The sequence below is a fragment of the Chenopodium quinoa genome, unplaced genomic scaffold (genome assembly GCF_001683475.1).
Source record: "Chenopodium quinoa cultivar QQ74 unplaced genomic scaffold, ASM168347v1, whole genome shotgun sequence".
Taxonomy (NCBI): Eukaryota; Viridiplantae; Streptophyta; class Magnoliopsida; order Caryophyllales; family Amaranthaceae; genus Chenopodium; species Chenopodium quinoa.
Window position 1 is genome coordinate 4,608,887 of NW_018744878.1, and position 23,787 is coordinate 4,632,673.

The following is a 23,787-nucleotide window of genomic DNA, read 5'->3' on the forward strand; positions in this document are numbered from 1 at the left end:
TATCTCATCGTCGTCCATGCCTTTGGTGAAGTCGTAACTCAGGTACATCTGCAACTCCGAGACGTCGCTTTGCGTTCTCCTGATTGATGAATCACCTGAAAACCTTGAAATCAAGTTAGTAGCTTGTGAAAATAAATGTTTGGCCTTCTTACTTACGTTTTTGCATGGTTGGGAAGGCCCTGAGCGAGGAACGGTGCCATATTTGGCTTCATAGACTCTATATAAAGCAAAAAACTGATCCTTCACATTAGTCTTATAGTTTTCTACATCATCGTCAAGAAACATGCATTGAAAGTAAATGTCAACTAACATAAATGTGTTTTCATACTTTTGCCTAGGATCTAATATGGAAGCAAAAATATAAATCAAAGGAATCTCACTATAATATTTACGCCACTTTTTTTCCATTGCTGGAAGATACTGATCATAATCACTTTGATGGCGATGATCAGCGAAAAGTTGGGCGAGTAAGCATGCATTAGAAAGAAAGTTTTGAGCATAAGGATTGTAAACAGTAGAAAAACAATACGTCATGTTATATAATAACTGTAAAAATTGCATATATCTTTCACAGTTATTCCAATCATCATCATACAAAGCATTTTGTGGAAATTTTTGGTTGTAAAATAATGTTAACGGGCCCTTGTACTCAATTGCCTTTGTTAACATGTCATAGGTGGAATTCCACCTAGTTAGGCAATCGGTTCTAATTTTTATTACCCTTATCTTTTGTTGTTTTAGAAAACTCTTCCATTCTTGGTATCTCATGTTAGAGCTATTAATAGACATAATAGCATCTCTGATTTTGCTGTAGTATGGGCCAATTGCCCGAACTCCATCCTGTACACATAAGTTAAGTACATGGCAAACACATCTAGTATGAAGAGCTTCACCGTCTAATAGTACATCGGTTAAGTTTTGTTTGATAAGATTAGCTGTGTATGTCATAGAGGTTGCATTATCAAAAGTCATAGACATCATTTTATCTCGAAGGTTGTATTCGTCTATTGCTTGCATTAAATGGTGAGCAATGTTAATGCCGGTGTGTGGGTATTCCAGCATTTTGAAATGTATTATTCTTTTTTGTAACATCCATTGATCATCTACCCAATGGCAAGTCACACATAAATAGTGATATTTATAACCACTATCCCAAAAATCGGCTGTTAAAGATACTCTACAGTTAAGGTTACTCAATTCGGCTTGTAACCGGACTTTGTACTCTAGGAAATTTTTCATTGCGGCGGAACGAACGGTTTTCCTAGAGATTCTTTTATGTTGGGGTTGTAGTGCTTTGTTAATGTAGGTGTTGAATGCGTCACTTTCCGAGAAAATAAAAGGTTGTTCGGCGTGTACTATCATTTTTCCTAGTTCATCCCTATCCCTCTCATAGTTGTATGTAAAGCCGTATGGATGGATTGGGAAATTTTGGGCTGGGTTGGATCACTAGCTGGTTTTGCACAAGCTTTCATGTGTCTAGATAAGTGTCCCGTCCCGTTTTTGGTAACTGCCGTGAATACACTATTACATGTTTTACATTTTGCCCATTGTTCACCATCTTTACTTAGGACAAAATAACGCCATACCTCACTCCTTCGGTTTTTCAAAAGTAGCATCTCAGTTTCGGTTAACCATTCATGATGTGTGTGATGGTTAGTAGTGGGACTAGTGGGAGTGGCAGTAGAAGGGGTAAAACCGGAGGGAATTCGGGTACTTTCTTGGCTACCTTGGCTAGAACAATAGTTTTGTTGATCACCGATATAATTAGGTAGAAATTGGTATGGTGGTAGTGGAAATTGGTTTAGTGGTGGTGCTGGAAATCCCGACGTATTATATGGCTCATAGCCCGGGGGGAAGTAAATGAGGTCATTGGTTTGACTCGTAATTTGGGGGCTCGTTGTATTTGGTGGTTCCCTAGAACTACTACTACGGATAAGTCGGCCTTTCCCCCTAGACCTAGATGATGGGTTGTTCGATTCCATAATTAACAATTAATTTTTTAATAAAAAGTGGTTAACTATAATAATAATAATTAATAACAACAATTTTAACAATAAAAATATCAATAATAATAATTAATAACAACAACTATAACAATAATAATAACAACAAAAATAAATAATAACAACAATTGTAACAATAATAATAATTAATAACAACAATTATAACAACAACAATAACAATTAACAACAATAATAATTAAACAAGATTATTCTAATAATAAGAATAAAACAATAATAAATTTAAGATTTGTTTAGATCTTACAACCGTGCTTCAACGCTCCACTAATTACGATTACGAACTTTTTAATTTTTTCCGATATTAGGAAAATAATTAGAGAATTTAAGAGAATAATTAGAGAATTTAAGAAAATAAGGATTATTAGAGATTTAGAGAATATAAGAGATAAGAAGAAGAGATTGTGATTTTGTGATTTGGGAATGAAATGGAGGTGTGTATTTATAGAACTTTTGGGGAGCAAATTGGCAAAAAACTAGCCGTTTTTTAGCCGTTTTTTTGGCTTATTAAGGAGTTAGAATAAACGGTAATATTACCGTTGGCCCGCGGGCCGTTCCGGGCCGTGCCTACGGGCCGGCACGACGGGCCAGCACGGCGGGCCATGGCCGTGCTCGTGCCGGGCCGTGCCTGGGAATTCTCAACCCTGTCCGTGGCACGGCCCGTGGCACGGGAGTTGATCTTCGTGTCGTGCCGTGCTTGAATTCGGGTCGTGCCGGGCTGCGCCGAACGGCGGGCCGTGTCGGGCGGCACGCGGGCCAACCCGGCTCGTGCCCAGGTTTATTCCCACCTAACAAAGAAAAAAAGAAAATTTAGAATTTTTATTATTTATTTATTGATACAAAGAATTTGGGTATGTGAATAACTTAATATTGATATTAGTGTATGGTTAACTAGTGTATTGTGTATAGTTTAACTTTTTGTAAAATGCTTTTAGATTAATTAAATTAAATATGAATATCCCTGTATATACATAAATAGAGGTGTCAATTCCGATGTTCGGATCAAGTTTGGAGAGGTCGGGTCAATTTTTAAAATTTAGTTATGCTAAATTATTGTGTCCAAGCAAGTTGAAATCTGAATTGGATTTTTTTTTCGATCAGTTGGGTGCAGTTTTGCCACCTAAAAGATCTTGTTCTCTCCACCTTATTTTTGCTAAATTGGAATTATTTTTATTGAATTTAAATTATTTTTGTTGAACTTAAATTTTTTTTACTTAACTGAAATTATTTTACTTAACTAAAACTATTTTTGCTGAACTAAAATTATTTGTACTGATTCCATGTTATATGTCTTCTTTAAAGTTACTGATTTTTATTAAACTGAAATTATTTTTACTGAATTGAACTTATTTTTACAAAATTAACTTATTTATTAAACTGAAATGATTTTTATTGAACCGAACTTATTTTTGCTGAATTAAAAGTATTTTTACTTTTACTAAACTGAAATTATTTTTGTTGAATTGAAATTATTTTTACAAAACTAAAATTATTTTTACTAAATATTATTTTCTTAAGGTGAAGTAAACCAGGCCTAAATATAGACAAAGTTAATTATAAAAATAAATAAATAAAAAAAAAACTACCCAACCACCCCAGCCCCATCACCGCCCCACCACTGCCACCTTCTTCTCCACCTTGACCCACAGCCTACGCAGTCGTCAGCGCACCACCTTCCCCTCCATCACCGACAGACCTGAACCCATCCCCACTCTTTTCGTGCAGCCCAAATCACCCCAAAACCATCTAACTATAGTCGTCGTTCCCCAAGAACGGCCACGAATTCGGCCATTGATGGTCGAAATCGGTCGATGGCCACTCAGCCCCACAATCGGCCGATTTCAGCCATTAATGGCCGAATTCGTGGCCATTTTGGGAAGGAGGGTTGCGGAGTTGGGTGGTTTTGGGGCAGATTAGGGCTGCAAAGGGGGAGGGTTTAGGTGTGTCGGGTAAAGGAGAGGAAGGGATGCGCCGGCGTTTGGTGAAGGTGGCTGGGGTGGTGGTAGGGCTGGGTAGATTTATATTGTTTTAAAAAAATTATTTTTTAAAAACAAGTAAAATGGTGACACATGTGACTGTAGACCCCACTTAACAGAATTTTTGGCGGGGACCATTAAGTGGTGGAAAATCCATTTTTTAAAAAAAATTGTCTGGTGTTAAAATATTTTTATTTTATTTTTATGGGGGTAAAACCCATTTTTGAATTTTGTCTGGTGTTAAAATCTAAAATTTCATAAAACTAATTTAAGTTAAGTAAAAACATGTTAGTGACTTGTTAGTCATCACATAAGGCAAGAATCATAACATATAATGGATGAACAAATAGTCATTGTTCACTACAAGCAAATTTGAATCATTTTTCGAATAGTGAACCATGCATGTTAAAGCCTTAAAGGTACTCAAGGAAATTGGGGTACATGCATGTTTTCACACCAAGAATAAAAAAGGTGAAATCCACAAAAGGAGTGAAGATTTGAAACAGCAAAAGGAGCATAGAAACAGCAAGAGGAGCATATCTAGCATTATTCTTCTTCAAAGACACAATAGTTATATACGATTACTTATATATATTAGTAATTCAATGGAGTACATCAATAATAAATTTAGTAATTTACCAAATGAAAGATTGCTTTTGAGAATGTTAACTTCATTATTAGTCCAAGTTATCGATCCCATCATTCTCAGTTGAACAAAGCTAAATACAAATTCAAATGTCAATCTAGACGCCGGAGAAGGTATTCAACTTCAACATCTTTAGTTAGAGGAATCACCCATTCATCATAAAGACGAGAGACCAATGAAGGATCAACCTTGTAGTCATTGGAATTACTTGTGTCATTGAGGGTTACTTCCTGCCCGAAAACCTTGGCTTTCTTCTCAATTCTTTGCTTCACCATTGCTTCCACTTTACTATCTGTCAATAGGTTCATAAGAGTATCTTTGTCCTGAATTAAGAAGTTAAGAGAACAGGTCAGAGAAAAAGATTTTATTCTACTTGATATAGGAGTTGTTTATCTATATGATTTAGCATAGTAAGATTACTGACTTTTTCGCGAATGGCAGCACTGTATGCTTCAGTCTCACTTCTGAACTTTACTTCAGCTACATATTTTCCAAAATGTATTCTCCTAGATAACACCTGAATGATAAAAGGTATTCAATCAATGCCATGTCAAACATACAAATTCAAGATTTTGGTCAGATTATCGTGCCTAAATGCCTAATGATATGTTTTTTTGCCTTGAAACAAACTTGTTTCAGAAAATACAGTTCTAGGGTAATAGATCAAATTTAGATAAGAGGCTGAGGGCTACAGCCTACGGGTTACCCAAGTTCAATTCACAGCAAAAATAAGTTAAGTTCAGATGCGCGTTTTCAGGTGAAAAGACTTTACTAACCTGCAAACACGCTAGATCAGAAGCCACACCTAAAGCATAATTTCCATCATCACCCTTAGCAGCCAGTAGAGGTAGAAATTGGTTAACATAAAAGTCCCAAATTTTCTTGCTTACATTGACAGATGCTGCAGCAGGAGGCAAATCCTACGATTGAAACGATACAGCAAATCATAAAACGACGAGTTCTAAAAAGTTTAAACCATGAATTGGACAGACATGGAAGTATCCAAGGCAAAAGACAAATTACCTGTGAACAATTTAAAGGGCGGTGTACTAATGGAGGTGGTAAGTGATCAGGAAAGAAGGGAACTTCTTCTGGACTTCGGTATCTGCCACCCTGCAATACATTACAAGGTATCACCTTAAGATGACAGAAAGAAATGGTTGAATATCACAGGACAGGAACCAAATTATTTCGTCGAAAAGCCACATTCTCTCAGCTCTAGGCAAAATTGGGTAGTTGATGTTAGAAAATTACTCTCTCTTTGACAATCCTTGTATGTGCATGCGACTACCTTTTCAGTACATCAACAAGAAAAATGTGAACCATCAATTATTTTTCTTATTGTTTGTTGGAAGTTGCTTGTTATTCCAACTACCACTACCCAGCAACTAATCTACAATCTATTGTGAAACCTGGTCAAACTATCAAGTCTATCTTTAAAATTGTGGTCATTGTCTATGTTAAATTGTGACATTATGAGTCAATGTATGTGTCCATCAATCGATTTCAAGAAATGTCTTTAAACATAAAATACTCAACGAAAATAAATATGCAAACAATCCAAACTTTGTCCAATCTTCTAGTCATAAATTTGTGTTACCTCAAAATGATCTCAACTTTTGAATATTGTCTCAATTCTCAAAACCGTCTAAAGCTAAAGGTGATAGTTTTGCCACGATTATATAATCTTACAAACATATTTCAACCACGGGTCTAACAAACCAAATTACCATTTGCCAATTTCCAATCTTAATTTCTTATAAAATGGTAAATGCTAATAATTTCATAATCATAATAAAGAATGTGACGTCCACTACTTTTCATGATGTTCATAAGAATCATAACCCATTAACAAAGAAACAGAATTATTTGATACATTTTCTAAAAGCTTAAAACCCACTTAAGAAAATAATGTACAAGTATTAGACCGTTGCTTGTGGACAAGTTTTAGGAAGAATCAAGCAATCTTTAACAAGTATGACCCACCAAAATCACTTTCCTCTCCCTCAATTAAGCAAAACCCAGGAAATTTTCCAACCTTCATACAGAAAAACATAAATAACTGTAGTCGTATTATATAGTTCGTTCAAATTACACTATCAACGTGACTATAACATATAGGGTGACATGCTGTAACCAAAAATAAAGAGAGAAAACTGACCTGGGCTTGAACAGATTCAGTACCCTTAACAAGGAGTTCCATCAAAGAGCCATGAAAACCAGGAAAATGAGAAGAATCATAAGCAGGAGAATTCAAAGGTAATTTAGCCCTTTCAATCAAGCTGTAAATAATGGTATCTTCAAGCCCAATTAACGTCTTCCTTATCGAGTCCAACGATAGATTATCAATTCCGTCGCTGCCCATTTTTGTAATCACAAGATTAAATTAATTTTTTTTTTTTAATTTAAGATGACAATTTTAAGAAAAAATTTGAAGGAAAAAACAGAGGAATAATACAGGGGAAAAAGGAGGAGAGAGAATATATATATAGATGATGAAATGAAGGTGTGGTTGATTTGTTTGGTTGTGGATTATAAACGAATCATTTCTTAAGCGTAGTGGACACGGATTGGCTTTACTTGGCTTGTTATGTGCTTAATTATTTGGGGTTACATCTTTGTTTTATTCTTCTAATCTTGACTTGTAGTTGTAGCCTATTTGGAGATTTCTCTTTGGAATATTAATTACTACTATATAATTGTACAAACATAATTCATTGGACACGGTCTTGAGTCAGAAGTCTTAAGATCGTATAATGTAAGGCAGAAAAGAACACAGAATGTTATGATGCGAATATGTACATGTTTATTGAAAAAAGATGACATGATGTTCATGGTAATGTATAACAACTCCAAACAAAATACGGAGTAACTAAAAGCAGGCGAGCTAGGTGCATATCAAAACATACTTACATAAATAAATTTTCATTATAGAGTGAAATTTGTTTGTATAGTGACAAAAGATTTGTTTCATGTGGATTAGCTTATTTGACAAAGATATGAATGGTGGTTTTTAAAATTAGGTAATGATACACAAAGCATACAACTTATTTGGATGCAATTAAATACGGAGTAAAATTTTTATAAATTATTACACTGATTTATCAATGTATGACAAAATCATATATCAAATGATGTAATAAATGTAACACAATATTTGAGTTATAATTTTTATTTTTAGTTCCTACAAGTAATACATGTTCTTTCTCATTTTTCTTTTATATTTGAATTTAAATTTATTACATATTTATATGATTATACTCAAGAAGTCTTGAGTATATTATTTATGATTTTGTATTGACCAAAAATAAATACTCTTTCAATACATAATATATGATACAATAAATTTGCATTTTTTTCTCTATCATAGATTCATAGAGATGTAGTCATGTAGAGATCATGCGCATACGGCATACCTAATGCTTAACGCCTTAACGGTTTCATAAACTTAATTATGATTATGAAGTCTACTAATTTAGACTCTTAGCCCTTAAGAAAGTTCTAATAATACAATGACTTACAAGCTAAGGGTCACTAACAGTCGTCCTAAGGTGGGCCAAACGCGGCTTTTGGACGTTGGCAACACATTGACTTCATGGACTGGACCTCTGATCTCATCCAAAACCCAAGAAATTTCGGCTAATTTATTTTATTTGTTCCAATTTATCAATCCTTCAACGTCTGACACGTATACAATATAAGTGTGCCAAAAGGGCAATATGCCTAGTATAGTCACCCAAACTATTCATTTATTCATAGATGATAAATCAATTAAAGAATCTCAAGCAATTGATTTTAGTACTTGTATAAGAATTATGTCACATATTCATTTGGATCACACTATGCTATACAGTAATAAACATTACATTACTATAATGTTGATGGAGATAAAAGCTAAGTTTATTGATAGACGCCTAGCCCATCTACTGTTCATAAATAAGTCTCATTTTAAAAACAAGCACATGTGGGTCGCCGAGTTGGACTTGGTCAAGTAATTGAGGCTCCAAACTTAGCCAACAACGAGTAGATCTACTTTTAAAATCTGATCTCTTTCCATACGTTTCAATGAGGATAGAGAACCCTTAAACCTAGAAGCTATGAGTTGATTTTAGTGACAACAAAGGGAAGAATCGGAAAAGAAAATCATTAATTGATTACAATGTTTATAGTACTTTGTCCCCTCCAAATAACCGTTTATGTTATCACTTAAGGAGAAATAATGTCAATTCATCAGTACAATATATAGTTGCATAGATTGTGTAAAGAGGAGCACAAATAATTTTATGCTAGAAGTAAATCAATCTAGTTAGGTAAAATCCTCCCAAGTCATCATTATATTTTCTATTTTTATGTGGCATGTAATATACATGATGGAATAGCAAAAAGATCACAAAATTTCCACCACTTCTTCCACTTGGGACAATTAATCTAGGACAATGTGACCTCTGACCATAAATTGTGTATGGACTATGATATTAACATCCACATGCAAGTTAAAAGCACTATGTATGGTTCAAAATCATCTAATGGATGGTCATGTATGTAATTGATAGACCACTGAAATTAGCATGCGAAATTCAAGAGAATTGAAGGTCCAATATTATCTTGTTTACCCAAAACAAAGTGTATACAAATTAATGCTGGAAGTTTCAAATATTAGCATTGGCAATGCATTGTACTCACTTGGTCAACTGGATAGTACATATATAAACATCATGCAACTAAAGAGTAATGTACTATATATTAATCTCAAATGAACACTTGTTAAACAAATTACATATTTTTTCGTTCTCAAAGTCACAATTGAATGAGTCCATTTTCATGTGCTAGGTTGTTTCACTCACAATCGTCAGGTAACTTGTTGATAAGACAAAAGGTTAATCACATGTACAAAACTACAAACTAATCAAATGCAGTACAAAAGGTTGATTTTCTATTGTATTTCGCCCTCGCTCATTTATAGGATCTTCTACTTAATTATCCTCTACTATGACTAATTTCAAGCTTAAACTAGATAATAGCCTAGAGGTTAGATGACACAAAACAAACATTGTCTTAAAAGGGATAGATCATAGATGTTTTCAAAATTTTCAGTTAATACTCCTCCAGAGGTGCTTTGTGTTACACGATTTTTTTGGCCTATTAACTTGAATATAACCCAATATGATACCAAGCATATAATTAGGTTCTATATGTTTGACTATCATGTTGTCATTTACCTTCGCTTAAAATTTATTTAACCTCGAAAATTGCGAATTGCAAGAGATAATACTAACTTAATCAATGGTTATAAACTGAAGACTGTAAATAATTAAATATGTAGAAAAAATGAGCATAATTAAATAACAAAATGCGAGAAAAAAATATAGAAGTAATACAACATACTCAGCACAATGAAAGAAGGCGCCATTATTATTGAAGGAAGCATTATTCATTCTTGGAGCTTCATTGGATGAAGGTTGACGGGCATCTCCTGATCTTAATAACACAAATAACACCATCAATGATGAGAAGATTGCTCCTTTTTCGACACCGCGACGCCATGTCATCATCATCGAAGAAGAAGAGGAAGAGGAGGAAGAAGAAGAATTAAGATTGATTCTATATTTTGTATATATATTTTTTGGCTGTTCGTTGGAGATACTTATATAATATGGTCATCCCTTGTTATAAGAAAGGTCAACTTTATCTCACTAATAAAATGGTCAAATTATAAAAATGTCAATGTTCAAACATATGCACGGCTAATTAATCACTTTTTGATAGAGTAGTACTTATAAATTTGTCAAAACGTGGGGTTTAGATTTTAGACATATGAGATCCGATTTCATAGCCAAATATTATTTGATTTGACATAAATTAAGCACTAATTTCAAAGCAATATTCAAAAGAAAAATAAAAATACATTGTAGACCTTCAATTAATGTGATTCAATAATGAAGATGAAATGTATATAAAGAAATGACGAGGATGTGACTACTTTCGAAAAATTTATACTAGTCGTGTTATACATATAAATATTTACGAAGTTATATTATTCTCATAAATATTTATGGTCATACCAAGCTAGACTTGGTCTATTGGTGGTGAGTATGACACCTTAAGGATTTGATCTCACTAGAAACATCACATTTTGAGAGTGGGGTATCCTTCCCTTCTCAGTTCTCACTCCCAAAAGTATATGACCCGTGATTACTGAATTGAAAAATCGTAAGATTTAAGGTACTGTTACATCATATTCCTTCTTCTTACCATTAAAAAGAAAAAAAATAAAAATAATATATTTATGGCCATGGGCTGGTGCTTATATTACTTGAAGTTGTATACTTGTGAATTGTGGGGATGAGCCAGGCATTAAAGCACTTTTGCAAGTTGATTGCATTTTTCTTTAAAATTTATTTTAGTTGGAAACCTTTCACTGATTTTTTTTTTATTTGATTTTTTTTTTTTTTTTTTTTTTTTTTTTTTTGTGCCAATGATGGCTTAATAGTTAATAGCTTAACATCATCGCAGTTCTCACTATTTTAAATTATTTTAGATAGCTATATTAACTCATGCAATTTTCATATTTTATACTTCATACAATACATATACACATATTGTATTGTGATACAAGTCTTACCACCTTAGATATGCACATATTATGTGAATTTACCCAGCACAATTATACTTAACTTGGATAAGATGAATAGTCCTTAGTTGTACTATTTTTTACATAGAGCAATTTAACAACTTTACTTTTGAAGTTTGAAAATTGGATTAATTTTCTTTTCAATTTGATGAAAAATACTCGTAAGAATTTTTGGTTAACTACTCAATAGTTGAATGTCTTTAAATTTTACAAAGTAACTTACAAAATATTGAATATGGTTCTTCTAATACAATTTTCAAGATGATTATCAATACATTAAGCAAAAATAATCAAACGATAATTACAAACCAGTAACTCGGGGCATTGCCCGAGCCACACACAGGGTTTTTTTTCTTAAAAAATAAAAACTTGTGAAGCTGTTTGAAGGCGTTGTTCGAAGTGCGCCTACGTAAAAGCATGTGTGAATATGCTTGGCACTCATAGGAAGTGGGAATTGACATATACGATTAGGGACAAGGAAAGTAGGGAGCCGCCAACAAGTTATTAAGGAACTTGTAAACCGTTCACGGATCATTTAAGACAACCACGAATAAAGGGACAACGAAGGCAACAACGATTGACCCGTGAAGGTTACACCCCATTCATAATCCATGAGATTACTAACTCCATACGGTTTGGAACCACGAAAGGAGGATCGGGGATGATGGTACGAAGTGAGTCGTGGAGTCCCATTCGCCCGTATTGGCCTCTACTCGATTCTTATAGTGAAAAGCATTCCTGCGATCTCAAAGGCATAAAAATAGAGATTCAATTCGCTTCAAACTATTATTAAGCTAAATTGGTTGAATATTAATGCAACATATAATTCTAAAATATTAATGATCACTTGATTTAATAACAAGATTAAAAGGGAACCTAAACCGGTTGTCTAAATTATCTTATTAGGCGTGATTTTCAATTACATATTCCCTTTAAACTTGCAATATGGTGATCATAAAAAAATAATAGAATCAACATTAATATTGGAAGCAATTTAACAATAAATTGCGTTAGTCAAATCAAATCATAACCTAATCATGATACTAGCAATAGAAAATAAAATAAGAGTAATTAAATTAATTAATTAATTACTCACTTTCCGCGTTTCCTTTAATTGCTACATCATGAATAAACTGTTAGTAACTTCAATGAAAATATAAATTAAATGAAAATTAAATTAAATAGAGTTGATTTGGTCCAAACCCTCAGTTAATTATACCTTTCACGTCTTGGTTTAAGTATAGAATTTCGGGTTAAGTATGGACTCCTTGGAGTGCTTAAGGGAAGTAATGATGGAAGAATAAGGTGGCTAGTGTTTAGGCTAAAGAGGGAGAAGAGAATTATTTGATGATCAAGCTTGTTGATGATTGAAAAAGGGGTGATATGACCAGAGAAAAAAGAAGGGTCGAAAAAAAAAGATAAGATCCGAATTAAATCGGAATAAAACTCGATAGACAACCGTTTTTGCGGTTTTTGTTTTTATCATATATTTTGATCCAAATATCGGAATAAGATGAATAAGATATCGTTGGAAAGCTCTTGAAGTCTACTTTATAACCCAATTAGAATCAGATTAAAATATTTTGTATAATAAAAAATATGGCCGAAATAGTGAGACGGTGTCAGTTTTGGATAGAGTTTGATATTCATATCAATTCCGAGTCCGTTATAGCTCAGAATTGATACTATAATATATCATTGGAAAGATAATTTCAAGGGATCCAACCACATAAAATTTGGATAAAAACTATGAGGCACGAAAATAATATCTGTCTATCTTTGAATGACTTTCAATTCGAATAAAATTAGGACTTTCAAAAAAAGGAGTATTATTCAATTTCAAACTCTTTAATCTTATCTTTTCAAAAAGGATAATTAGGATCTTTTAGAAACTTATAGAAGTTTCTAATTAATACTAATTGGTTTAGGAATTGTATTAAATCATTTGGACCCTCCACATGATCGTTGGGTCGTAGGTAAGGTGGGCTTAGGTTTGGTTTGGGCTCAGTTTAATATTTTGGCCATAACTTATTCATTATAACTCGGATTTAGGCTTATAATATATCGTTGGAAAGCTCTTTTGAAGCCCCATCCAACTATTCAATCATTGAACCCAGATAATGGACCAAAATAAAATGTATTAAATGTTTTTATAAAAAGGACACGAAATGAATGATTTTAAAAGACACGAAATGAATTATTTTGGGTTTAAAGGCACGAAAAGAGGGAAATAAGTTATGGTTTGGGGAAATGCGCTAGAAGTTGGGTTGGTTTATGAAATGGAAATATGGATTTAAGCACTCCAAGATTAAATACTCAACCCGACCAATAATGCGATGAATGGTTGTTCATCATCGGGTTTGGTGTTGGGGAGACATTTTTAGGTGTCTACACTGTTGTAATCCCTTTTTGTATAAAAACTCTCTTATTATAGCACCTTTACGTAGGTGTGGTAGTTTCAAATGTAGTGCTTTTCGGTGTTATGGGGCTTTCCTCCTTTTTGTGCCACACCAAGTTTTGCTTTGTTAATTTGAAGGTGCTATTTATAAATACTATGCCTTTAGAGGTTAATATAAGGGTGTTCACATTTACTGAACCTGAACTGCACTAAAATGATTAGAGCTGAAATGAGATAACTATTTTATGAGAGAAGGAAATTAGGAGCTGAACTGAACTAAAATTAAGCAAAAGTGAACAAGTCCTAAGCATGTCTTTCATTTGTGTTGAAAAAAATAACCTTTTTTTTTACATACATACATTAATAATACTAAGAAGGAATATTCAAGGTTAGCGAAAATTTTAAGATGCACCATTGCATTAATAATACTAGAAATAGGTGCACCACGCCTATACTTTTGAACACTTAGTAAAAAAACTGAACAATTGCAAATTTTGAACATGTAGAAAAAACATCTGAACATCGCAGATTTTGAACATTTAGTTAAAAAATTTGAACAATTTCAATGCATCACGCCTATACTTTTGAACATTTAGTAAAAAAAATCTGAACAATCACGAATTTTGAACATTTAGTAAAAAAAATCTAAACATTGCAAATTTAGAACATTTAGTTAAAAAAAATGTGAACAATTGCAATGCACCACGCCAATATTTTTGAACGTTTAGTTAAAAAAAATGAACAATAACAAATATTGAGCATTTAGTAAAAAATCTGAACAATTGCAAATTTTGAATTATTACGAGTCAGACAAGAAACAAATTTTGAAAGAAGTTTGTCTGACTCGTAATAATTTAATAGTATTGTAATATAAAATGAACATTTACCCTATACAAATTGAACATTCCTTTATGAAATATGAACATAAGTTCGGGTATTTGGACATTTGGATCAGCCATCGGATCTCAATAAGATATCCAATAATGATAATTAAACTTAATAATGTAGTTATTATTAGAGCTGTCAATTCTGGTAAATGGGTCGGATTTGGGTTGGGTAAGAGTGGGTCAGTTCAATTTGGATAATTCCATAACATATGCGGATCGGGTTTGGGTTGGGTCATGCTTTAATCGGGTCACGTTGGCCAGGGTCATACTTCTTATCGGGTATGGGTCGGGTTTAGGTCGGGTTAATAACAGGTCCGGTTACATTCGTGTTGGGTGAACAATAGGTCGGGTTTAATTCGGGTTAAAACAGGTTAAGGTAATTCTCGGGTTCCAGTCGGGTTCGGTTCAAGTCAATAATTTGCGGGTTAGAATCAGATCGGGTCATTCTCGGGTTTGAGTCGAGTTCGGTTCAAGTCAATAATTTGCGGATTATAATCAAGTCGGGTCTTTCAAGTCGGGTCATTCTCGGGTTCGGTTCAAGCCAATAATTTGCGGGTTATAATCAGGTTGGGTCATTTCCAATGCAATTCGGATCGGGTCGTTCTCGGATTCAAGTCGAGGTATGTTCAAGTCAATAATTTGCAGGATACAATCAGGTCGGGTCATTTCCAAGTCAGTTTATATTCGGGTTCAACTAACTATAAATAGATAATTATCATTTTTATCAAGCTAATTATTTCCTTTGACTATAGTATATATGACAATATACTAGGGAACTATAGTCTATAATTTAGGAAGATAATTATTTCCTTTGACCATACAACAAATATATACTATATTTAACTCTTAAATTTGAGGATGATGCTCCTTTCTTTTGCTAGCCTGGAACTGTAACACCCCCAAATCTCCCTCTACGGAAATACCAGAATAATATGTATAATTATACCGTAGAGATAGACTTGGGCGTATTACCGCCGCGTGATTACGCAAGGCTACTCAAAATACTTAACTCAATAACAAAAACTTGCAGAGGAAACTCGACTTTCTTTTATTAATACTTATGAAAATAGTAACAATGTTATGAGTACTCTGAATAAAGACAAGACCAACATTCCTAAACTAGGTGAAGCAAATCCCGAGACTCCCATATGCTCATTCATGACTCCACCTGAAAATAGTCAACACTGCTTACCATTACGGTATACAGGGCGAACCAAAACAAATAGGAAATACAGATTAGCAAAATATGCTAAGTACGATAAGTGCAAGATAATGTAAACTCAATTTATTTGCAAACATGGTTTTAAAATCGATTCCAATAAATAATCCACTAATTCCAAAACTCATGATTCAAAACCAATTCCAATGATTCAACATTCAAAATAATTGATAAACCAATTCCTTTAAAAATCCAATTCCTTTTTGAACCAATTTCTTTAAATCCAATTCCTCACCCAAGTGTGCACACCCCCCAAGCTAGTCTCCTTATATTACAAGGCTATTCTTGAGGAAAGACCCGGTCATACAAAGTCCAAGGCCTTACCAATAAACCAAATCCGCATAGTGGGATTACCAACATGCTTATAAAGCATTAATAATAATAATAATTCAATGGTTCAATAAATCCTTTTAAGATCCAAAAAATCCAATATAATTCAAACTTCTTTTTGATAAGTCCACATACTTTCAAAATCAAAACATTTTAAATACATACTTGAGAATAAAATCTCATATTAATAGCTTTCCAAAATCAATAACTCTTCCTTGAAAAACCTTTTATTTAATTCAACAAACCTTTTAAAAATCAAATCATTTATTTAAACACGATAAGTAATTCAAACCATTTAAAACATGATTTAAAAACCAAAATACTTTTATCAATACCTCCAAACATGATTTATTTCAAAATTATAATTCAAATCAATTTAATTCAATCACCAATCAAATCATATAAAACATGTTATTCAAACCAATCACTTTCAAAGGTATCTAGCCACCTAACGTACCTTGATCCTTGCTTAGCTATACACACCAAAAGAACCTCAAGAATCTTGGTCGAACACACCCAAGGAAAAGAGAAGAATTGGATTTGCGTAGGAAATAATAGACAGAACTTGCAGAGGCTATAGCTCCTTTGATATAGCTTGGAATTGGGTGATTCTTGAGCCTAACCTCAATGAATTTTTGAGAGGAACAACTTTCTGTGAAATGTTCATACCCCAAAAACTGAGCAGAAGTTCCCGAAAATTGGATTCAAAGATAAATGGGATGATTTGTGTAAAATCGAGGAGAAGAAAAGAAGAGAATTGGTGTGAAGAATGTGAAAGGTATGAAGGGGTATTTATAGGCTAGGGTGTAGAAAGGATAGAGTTTAAGGTGTGATATGATTACTAGAAAATGTGATAAGTTTTTGGGGTTGTTAATGTACTTGAATCAAATTAAGTCTAGATTAATAGTTGGGTTAAAAGATAAGAAAATTTAAATGGATATACATATGGTTGGGAGAAGAAAGATAGGAACAAAATGAGATAATGAAGAAGAAAATTAGAGGATAATTTAAAATATAATAATTAACAAACTAGAGTGATAACAATCAATAATAATAAAATAATTGAATAAATAAATATTTTAGATAATATCAAAATTAGTTAAATACATAATGTATATTAAATATTTCTCTTGAAATAGTTAGTAAAATATGGACCGACCTTAAAAAGATAATTAAACCTATATTATTAATTTAGAAATCCAAAAATAATTAATTATTCAAATGATTAAATACTTATATTTGGCGCTAAAATTCAAATATTATTTTGGCCCCAAATAATGAAATTACTAAAATACCCTTTTTATAAAATAATTCTTAATTAATTAATTATAAAATATGTATAAAAATACGGGGTATTACAGGACCGACTTGGTCTCCCTAGACAAAATGCTTTAATCAACAATAAATAAGGTGATCTAAATTGCATTTAAGGTGATTTGAAATCAAGTCAGGAACAATTTGGGTTCAATTTAGGTCGGGTCAATAACAAGTCATGTTGATTTCGAGTCGGATTAGTAACAAATCATGTTGAATTTTTGGGTGGGGTTAGTAATAGGTCTGGTAAAATTTGGGTCATGTCAATAACAAGTCGGGTTGATTTGGGTCAAGTCAATAACAAGTCGGGTTGATTTCGGGTCAGGTTTGTAATATGTTGGATGAAATTCGGGTCGGGTTAGGAACGAGTCAGGTTGAATTCAGTTAAGGTTAGTAACAAGTCGCGTTAAATTCAGGTTTTGACAGGTTAAAACGGGTTTGGGTCTATTTCGGTTCAAGTCGGGTTCGGTTCAGGTCAATAATTTACGGGTTACACTCGGGTCGGGTCATCTCCAGGCCAATTCATGTTCGAGTTCGGGTCTCACATACTCGGGTCAACTCTGGTCTAGGGTTGGTTTCAGGTCGGGTTTGGGACACCATTTTTTCAGGTTCAGATGGGTCGGTTAATAATTGAGTTTGAATCGGTATTTCGGGTCGGGTCAACTTTTGACAGCTCTAGTTATTATGTTATCATTCAACACCAATTAACAACAATTTCATATGCCTTGACCAATTTATACTATTACTAATCATTCATATTATAAAGAGATTATGAAGTAAAATAAAAATTTAAATTTCGAATGAATAGATTTAAGTAGGAAAAAAAAAACCAAAAACACTTATCGGATCGGACCGGGTAGCCTTTTAATTTAATATGATACCCAATAACCGTACCTGATAACAAATTATCAGATCGAGTACTCGAACCGTTATGATCGGTTACGGATCGAATTTTTGATTTTTCAGGTAGTTTTGCTCCACCCTAATTTTATTATATCATTTTTTTCTCATTTTGTTGACAAACAATTTAATTAAGATGTTGATGGTTAGAGATTTGTTCGAAAACCATACAAAGTAAAAATGAGAAAAACAATATGGGGTGGAGCCGTGGAGGGAGTTATGGACTTATGGGTGTTCAAAAACCAGTTCAAACTAGAAAAATGGATCAAACTGGAACAAAGTAATCGTTCTGGTCTCCGAGTCAAGAAATTACTTTTTTGATCTTTAGTCCAATACTCTGGCCTATTCCAAAAACATTCCTAAGCTAGATCGGTCCGAGTTTTGGACCGGTTTTTCCGATCTAATCCAAGTTATGTCCATACTTACTCGATCTAGTCTCCGGTTCATGACAATATATCGCATGGGGCTAATTTTACGGAGTAATTGTGAGTGATGATTAATAAGGTCTTGATTAAGTGTTGCAACTAGGGGTATGCATAAATGGACCTGGACCGAAAAACCGACCGTGACCGGGCCGGAATTGGACCGAATCAGCCCGGACTGGTTGATTCCGGTCCGATCTTTGGTCCTCCCAAAATGGGGATTCTGGGTTTCCGGTCCGGTCCGGGTGAAAACCGGAATATTTCGGAATGGACCGAAATGTGTGTTTTTGTAATTTTTTGGGTGAAAATTTTAAATTTCTAAAAAATTTAGGTACAAAACTTGTAATTTATAAATTCTAGGCGTAAAATAGGAAAACACGCAAACAAAAAACAAGACGTTAAAAATGTATGTATACATTAAGATACTAAAATGAAAAAGAAAAATAAAAAAAATGTAACCGGTCCAAAACCGACCGGATCGGAATAATCAGGTCTGGACCGGACCGGAATAATCAGGTCTGGATCGGAACCCGGTCCGGTCGATTACGGTCCGGTCCTGATCCCCAAAAAAATTCGATTCCGGGTTTCGGTCCATTCCGATCCTGGTCCGCTCCAGTTTTGGACCGGTGCACAGCCCTAGTTGCAACACTTATGAGGTCATGTATGTTGAACTATAGAAGCCCAGCCCATAAAACTAAGAATTTGGAAACCCTAGGGTTTTATACTTGAATAGCAGCATCTCATTCTCAAGAGTTGGTCGACATTGCAGAAGCAGACTGTAAAGAGGAGAGAGAAAGAAGAAGCTGAAGATGGCGCCGAAGCAGAGGAAACCTCGAGTCACCCGAAACCCAGAATTGGTTAAGGGTGTCGGTAAATTCTCCCGATCCAAAATGTACCACAAGCGTGGTCTTTGGGCTATCAAAGCCAAAAACGGCGGCGTTTTTCCTCGCCATGATCCTAAACCTGCTGAAGCTAAGCCAGCTGAGAAGACCTCAAAGTTCTACCCTGCTGATGATTTGAAGAAGCCATTGATTAACAAACGCAAGCCTAAGCCTGCTAAACTCAGGTTGGTTATCTTCGATTTCGTCTTCTTTCTTTCATGGGATTAGGTTATTATGTTGAATAATTGAATTGGGGTTTTTTGTTTTTGATTTACAGAGCTAGTATTACCCCTGGTACGATTTTGATCATACTTGCTGGGAGATTTAAGGGGAAGAGAGTCGTCTTCTTGAAGCAGCTCCCTTCTGGATTGCTACTTGTCACTGGTTTGTTTCTCTGTTTAATTCTGCTTTGATGAACATATATAATGGAAACATTAAAATTTGACGAAAATTTATAGGAAAAAAATAAATATAATTAATTGGAATTTGTGATGGCTCTTTATGTTGCTAAATTATTGATCTTGGTTGTTTGCTGGCTTGGTAGTGATCATTTTATGGTTTACATCTTGCATGTTTAGCTTAGTACTTAGATTGTTAACCCCTCTTGATCATTTGAAGTCTATCATAATCGTTATTAGGAGTTCTAATCTAATCAAAGCTAATAGGGTCATTTATATATTTGATAAAGTCGGAAATTTATGCAAGTACAAGTGGATTAGCTTCATTTTAAAACCTTGATTTCTTTTTAGGCTGCTAGTTATGAATTTGGGGTTAAGAAATTAAGGTGTATTGCTTGAGCCTTGAGCATGCTTTCAATAGTCAATTATCTTTCTGATGTAGTTGGTGTATTATGATATGTTCATTTAAGGGAAGCCATAAATTCCTATGTTATCTTTCCTCTGTTTTATTAAAACTTCCGAACTTACAATTTTTACCAACAAAATTATTAATTGTTTCAGAAAATTTGTCAAAATGGACCTCTTGAAGTGGTGTTATTGTGACAAAGGACCTTTAATTTTTTTTAAAAAGTAGCAAATTACTGAATTAGGACTTTAAACGATGAAGCAAGCGTGTGACTTGATTTTTGCCTCTGTTTTTGTCGCTTACTCGCTTCTTGTACCTAACTGCCATGCCCACCAGCCCATTATCATTTCACCACCAGTCCACTACCAATCCTGCCACTTTCCCAGAACCATCACCATTTATTTCCCCTCTCAACATTCTCTATTCTAACTTCTTTCCTTCTACCATTAAAAGCACCCTAAATCTAATAAAATCAATTGAATTTTGATGAAAACCCTCTTTTCTATATTGAGCTACAAGAATAATGGAGTATTGTATGAATAAGATTACAATCAAAACCCAAAAACGATAACAAAGAGGAGTGGGTGTGAGTAATTTGCGTGGGTGGCAGTTGGCAGTGTCAGGTTATTCATTTTGTTAGATTCCCTCTCAATGCTATTTTCCAAACGTCTTTTTGTATATTATTTATTAATTTGCAATGGAAGATAATAAATATTAAAGTAGCTTTTGGAAATAAATCAAAGAGAACAAGTTATGTGTTCTACTATTTGTATAGAACATAATAGATGGTAAAAGAGGTTGTCAATGGTATGAAAGTCCAAATGTTGAAATATTTATATGATGTATCAGCTCTACTAAAATGCTTGTATTTTGTGTGATTTTCTAATTTTTTGTAGTGTTACAGGACCTTTCAAAATTAACGGTGTCCCCCTAAGGCGGGTGAACCAGGCTTATGTGATTGCCACCTCGACCAAGGTTGACATTTCTGAAGTTCAGTTGGAGAAGTTTGATGACAAGTACTTTGCTAAGAAGACTGAGAAGAAGAAGAAGAAGGGAGAGGGGGAGTTTTTTGAAGCAGATAAGAAGGTTTAGCATTCTGCCTCGTGCATCCTGTTGCTCTTGTTTGTTTTTGGAAGCTGATTATGTATTTTCTGACTCATCTTTGTTTTCTGTCCTAAAATGTAGGAGGATAATGTTCTTCCGCAAGAGAAAAAGGATGATCAAAAAAACTGTTGATGCCTTGATTGTGAAGTCAGTTGAGGGAGTGCCTGACTTGAAAGCTTACTTGGCCGCAAGATTTTCACTGAAGTCTGGCATGAAGCCACATGAGTTGGTTTTCTAAGTGGGCAATTTTGGACTATTGATTTTGTTTTTTTAATCTGTGTTTTTGTATGCTTGCATATTGGCAGTACTTCCTGTATTCCGTAGTCCTAGTTTGCAGTAGACACATATATTTAGATTATGAAATATATCAAGGGATATCCTTTGGTCGACCCTTTTCATCTAGATGCCTTTTTCCTTGCAGTCAATGAATTTACAATGAAATGATCAAGAGTAAGGTAACATGAAATGTCTCTGTTTCTGATCTGTGGTACATGTCTGTTTTTGCTATCCGTTCTTTTATTATGCGGTGGGAGGTGAATTGCGTGTTGGCAAACTATCTCTTTGGTTGTTTTTTGCAAGCATTTGATTAACATGAAATTAAGAATATTTGATTTGCAGGGCATTTTGGTGTGTGGTTGAGGAAATGTGGATGATTTATCTGGTTGGGTTTTGAATAATACTCTTTTGTAATTTCTCTCTACTCCTCGAAAAAACAATAATTCTGTCTAAGGCCATCAATGTAATAATGATAAATGTACCTATGTTAAGAATTCTTATAAAAATGAAGTTTGTCTTTTAAGGGCCTGTTCTCATTGACTGGAGAACTGAAATGAATATTGAATTGAAATGAAATGAATATATATATGTATGTATATAAAATAATTAAATAAATAAAATATAGGAAAATTTGTAAATTACCGCCCAAAAAGGGGTGATGTTTTGAAATTACCACCCAACAAAATTCTTTCAGATTACCACCTTTTTTTGTTTTCCGGTGGAAAATCTGTTAGTGGGCCCCACATAACGGCTATAAACGACTACTTTGACTCTCTCTCCCCGATTTCTGTTGTTTATATAAACTGAATTTCATACTCTGATTTTGCAGCTAAGGTATGATTCCAATACTTCGTAAATTAGGGTTTTTTCCCCCTAATTTAGTAATTAGGGTTCCTGAGTCAATAAAATTAAGGGCTTTTTGCAATTAGGGTATTTGTTTGCAATTAATTGTGCGATTTAGTTAGAATTCTGCAATCAGCAAATGACAGGAGCTTCAACTACACGCTTCAGGTCCCCACAAAACACTTCGAGATAGCGCAATCAACACTACATGCAAGTACAACCAAGCATTCAATTTCCAGAAAAAAAAAGTAGACTTAGGGTTTTGATTAAATCCTATATGGGTAGTTGAGAACTTGACAGAGAATTAAAGGAAGAAAGAGGGAAAAATTTAAATTGATGATTTTTGGTTAAATTAACAAACAGAAGGAATTGAGGAGAGATGAAGAGTATGGAGGTTAATGCAACAGTTAGAACATTAGGTCGAAGAAAAGAAAAAAAAGAGGGAAGTTAAAAAGGTGGGACCCACAGTCGGATTTTTTACCGGAAAACATAAAAAGGTGGTAATCTGAAAGAATTTTATTTTTAATGGGTGGTAATTTAAAATAAATTTTTTATTGGGTGGTAATTTCAAATTAGGACCCCTTTTTGAGTGGTAATTTACAAATTTTCCTAAAATATATATAATTTTTTTTTTTTTTAAAAAATTTATCAGAAAATGCTTACTCGATTGTCTCATCCAATGCCACTCAGTTTATTGGGAATTGAAATGAAAATTACCAAAACTAATCTAAACACTCAAATGAGTCTATTCTGGTAAGGATACCTTCTTCATCTCAAACCTTGTCTTACAAAAACTCCTCTTCCCCTTTCGAGTAATCAAAGGCTCCTATCATCAGTTATTGACTCTTCCTCGAGTACGGCAAATGCTAGGGCTAGAGGAATGTATGTCTCGAAACCCTAACAAATTGATTATATAACTTGCATACAAGCACATTTGCTTCCATTTAATACTTTAGAGTAAGACTTATTTTTCTGAATTCAGGAATCATCAATGTATAAATAGCTGCTCAAATCTACTCAGTAGGTAGACTTTTACTCAACATGATTGATTCGGCATTCATGGAAGCACGGCAGTCAAATGGTTTTTAGATAAAGGATTCAGTTCAACCCTTAATAATTTTTAATATAGCATCTGGCA

General features: G+C 33.8%; 2 protein-coding genes across 2 annotated transcripts; one reads left to right on the forward strand and one right to left on the reverse strand.

Moving 5' to 3' along the window:
* Positions 1 to 4,506: 4,506 nt before the first annotated feature.
* LOC110705655 (chorismate mutase 2-like) lies at positions 4,507 to 10,243 on the reverse strand. Its single transcript, XM_021883554.1, has 6 exons — positions 10,026 to 10,243; positions 6,802 to 6,997; positions 5,664 to 5,753; positions 5,417 to 5,560; positions 5,065 to 5,157; positions 4,507 to 4,963 (listed from the first exon to the last, which is right to left on the reverse strand). Exons 1-6 carry the CDS (start codon positions 10,193 to 10,195, stop codon positions 4,733 to 4,735), a joined length of 924 nt encoding a protein of 307 aa, XP_021739246.1. The 5' UTR covers positions 10,196 to 10,243; the 3' UTR covers positions 4,507 to 4,732.
* Positions 10,244 to 19,465: 9,222 nt separating this feature from the next.
* Positions 19,466 to 22,011, forward strand: LOC110705656 (60S ribosomal protein L6-like). Its single transcript, XM_021883556.1, has 4 exons — positions 19,466 to 19,807; positions 19,900 to 20,006; positions 21,331 to 21,512; positions 21,612 to 22,011. Exons 1-4 carry the CDS (start codon positions 19,551 to 19,553, stop codon positions 21,660 to 21,662), a joined length of 597 nt encoding a protein of 198 aa, XP_021739248.1. The 5' UTR covers positions 19,466 to 19,550; the 3' UTR covers positions 21,663 to 22,011.
* Positions 22,012 to 23,787: the final 1,776 nt, after the last annotated feature.

Bases quoted from the DNA above. Each gene is read 5' to 3' on its own strand.
- LOC110705655 (XM_021883554.1), bottom strand. From the start codon at position 10,195: ATGATGATGACATGGCGTCGCGGTGTCGAAAAAGGAGCAATCTTCTCA. The intron at 6,998-10,025 runs GTATGTTGTATT...AAAAATGGGCAG, and splicing joins GCCTTCTTTCATTGTGCTGA to CGACGGAATTGATAATCTAT. The intron at 5,754-6,801 runs GTCAGTTTTCTC...AATGTATTGCAG, and splicing joins CTGAATCTGTTCAAGCCCAG to GGTGGCAGATACCGAAGTCC.
- LOC110705656 (XM_021883556.1), top strand. From the start codon at position 19,551: ATGGCGCCGAAGCAGAGGAAACCTCGAGTCACCCGAAACCCAGAATTG. The intron at 19,808-19,899 runs GTTGGTTATCTT...TTTGATTTACAG, and splicing joins CCTAAGCCTGCTAAACTCAG to AGCTAGTATTACCCCTGGTA. The intron at 20,007-21,330 runs GTTTGTTTCTCT...GTAGTGTTACAG, and splicing joins TGGATTGCTACTTGTCACTG to GACCTTTCAAAATTAACGGT.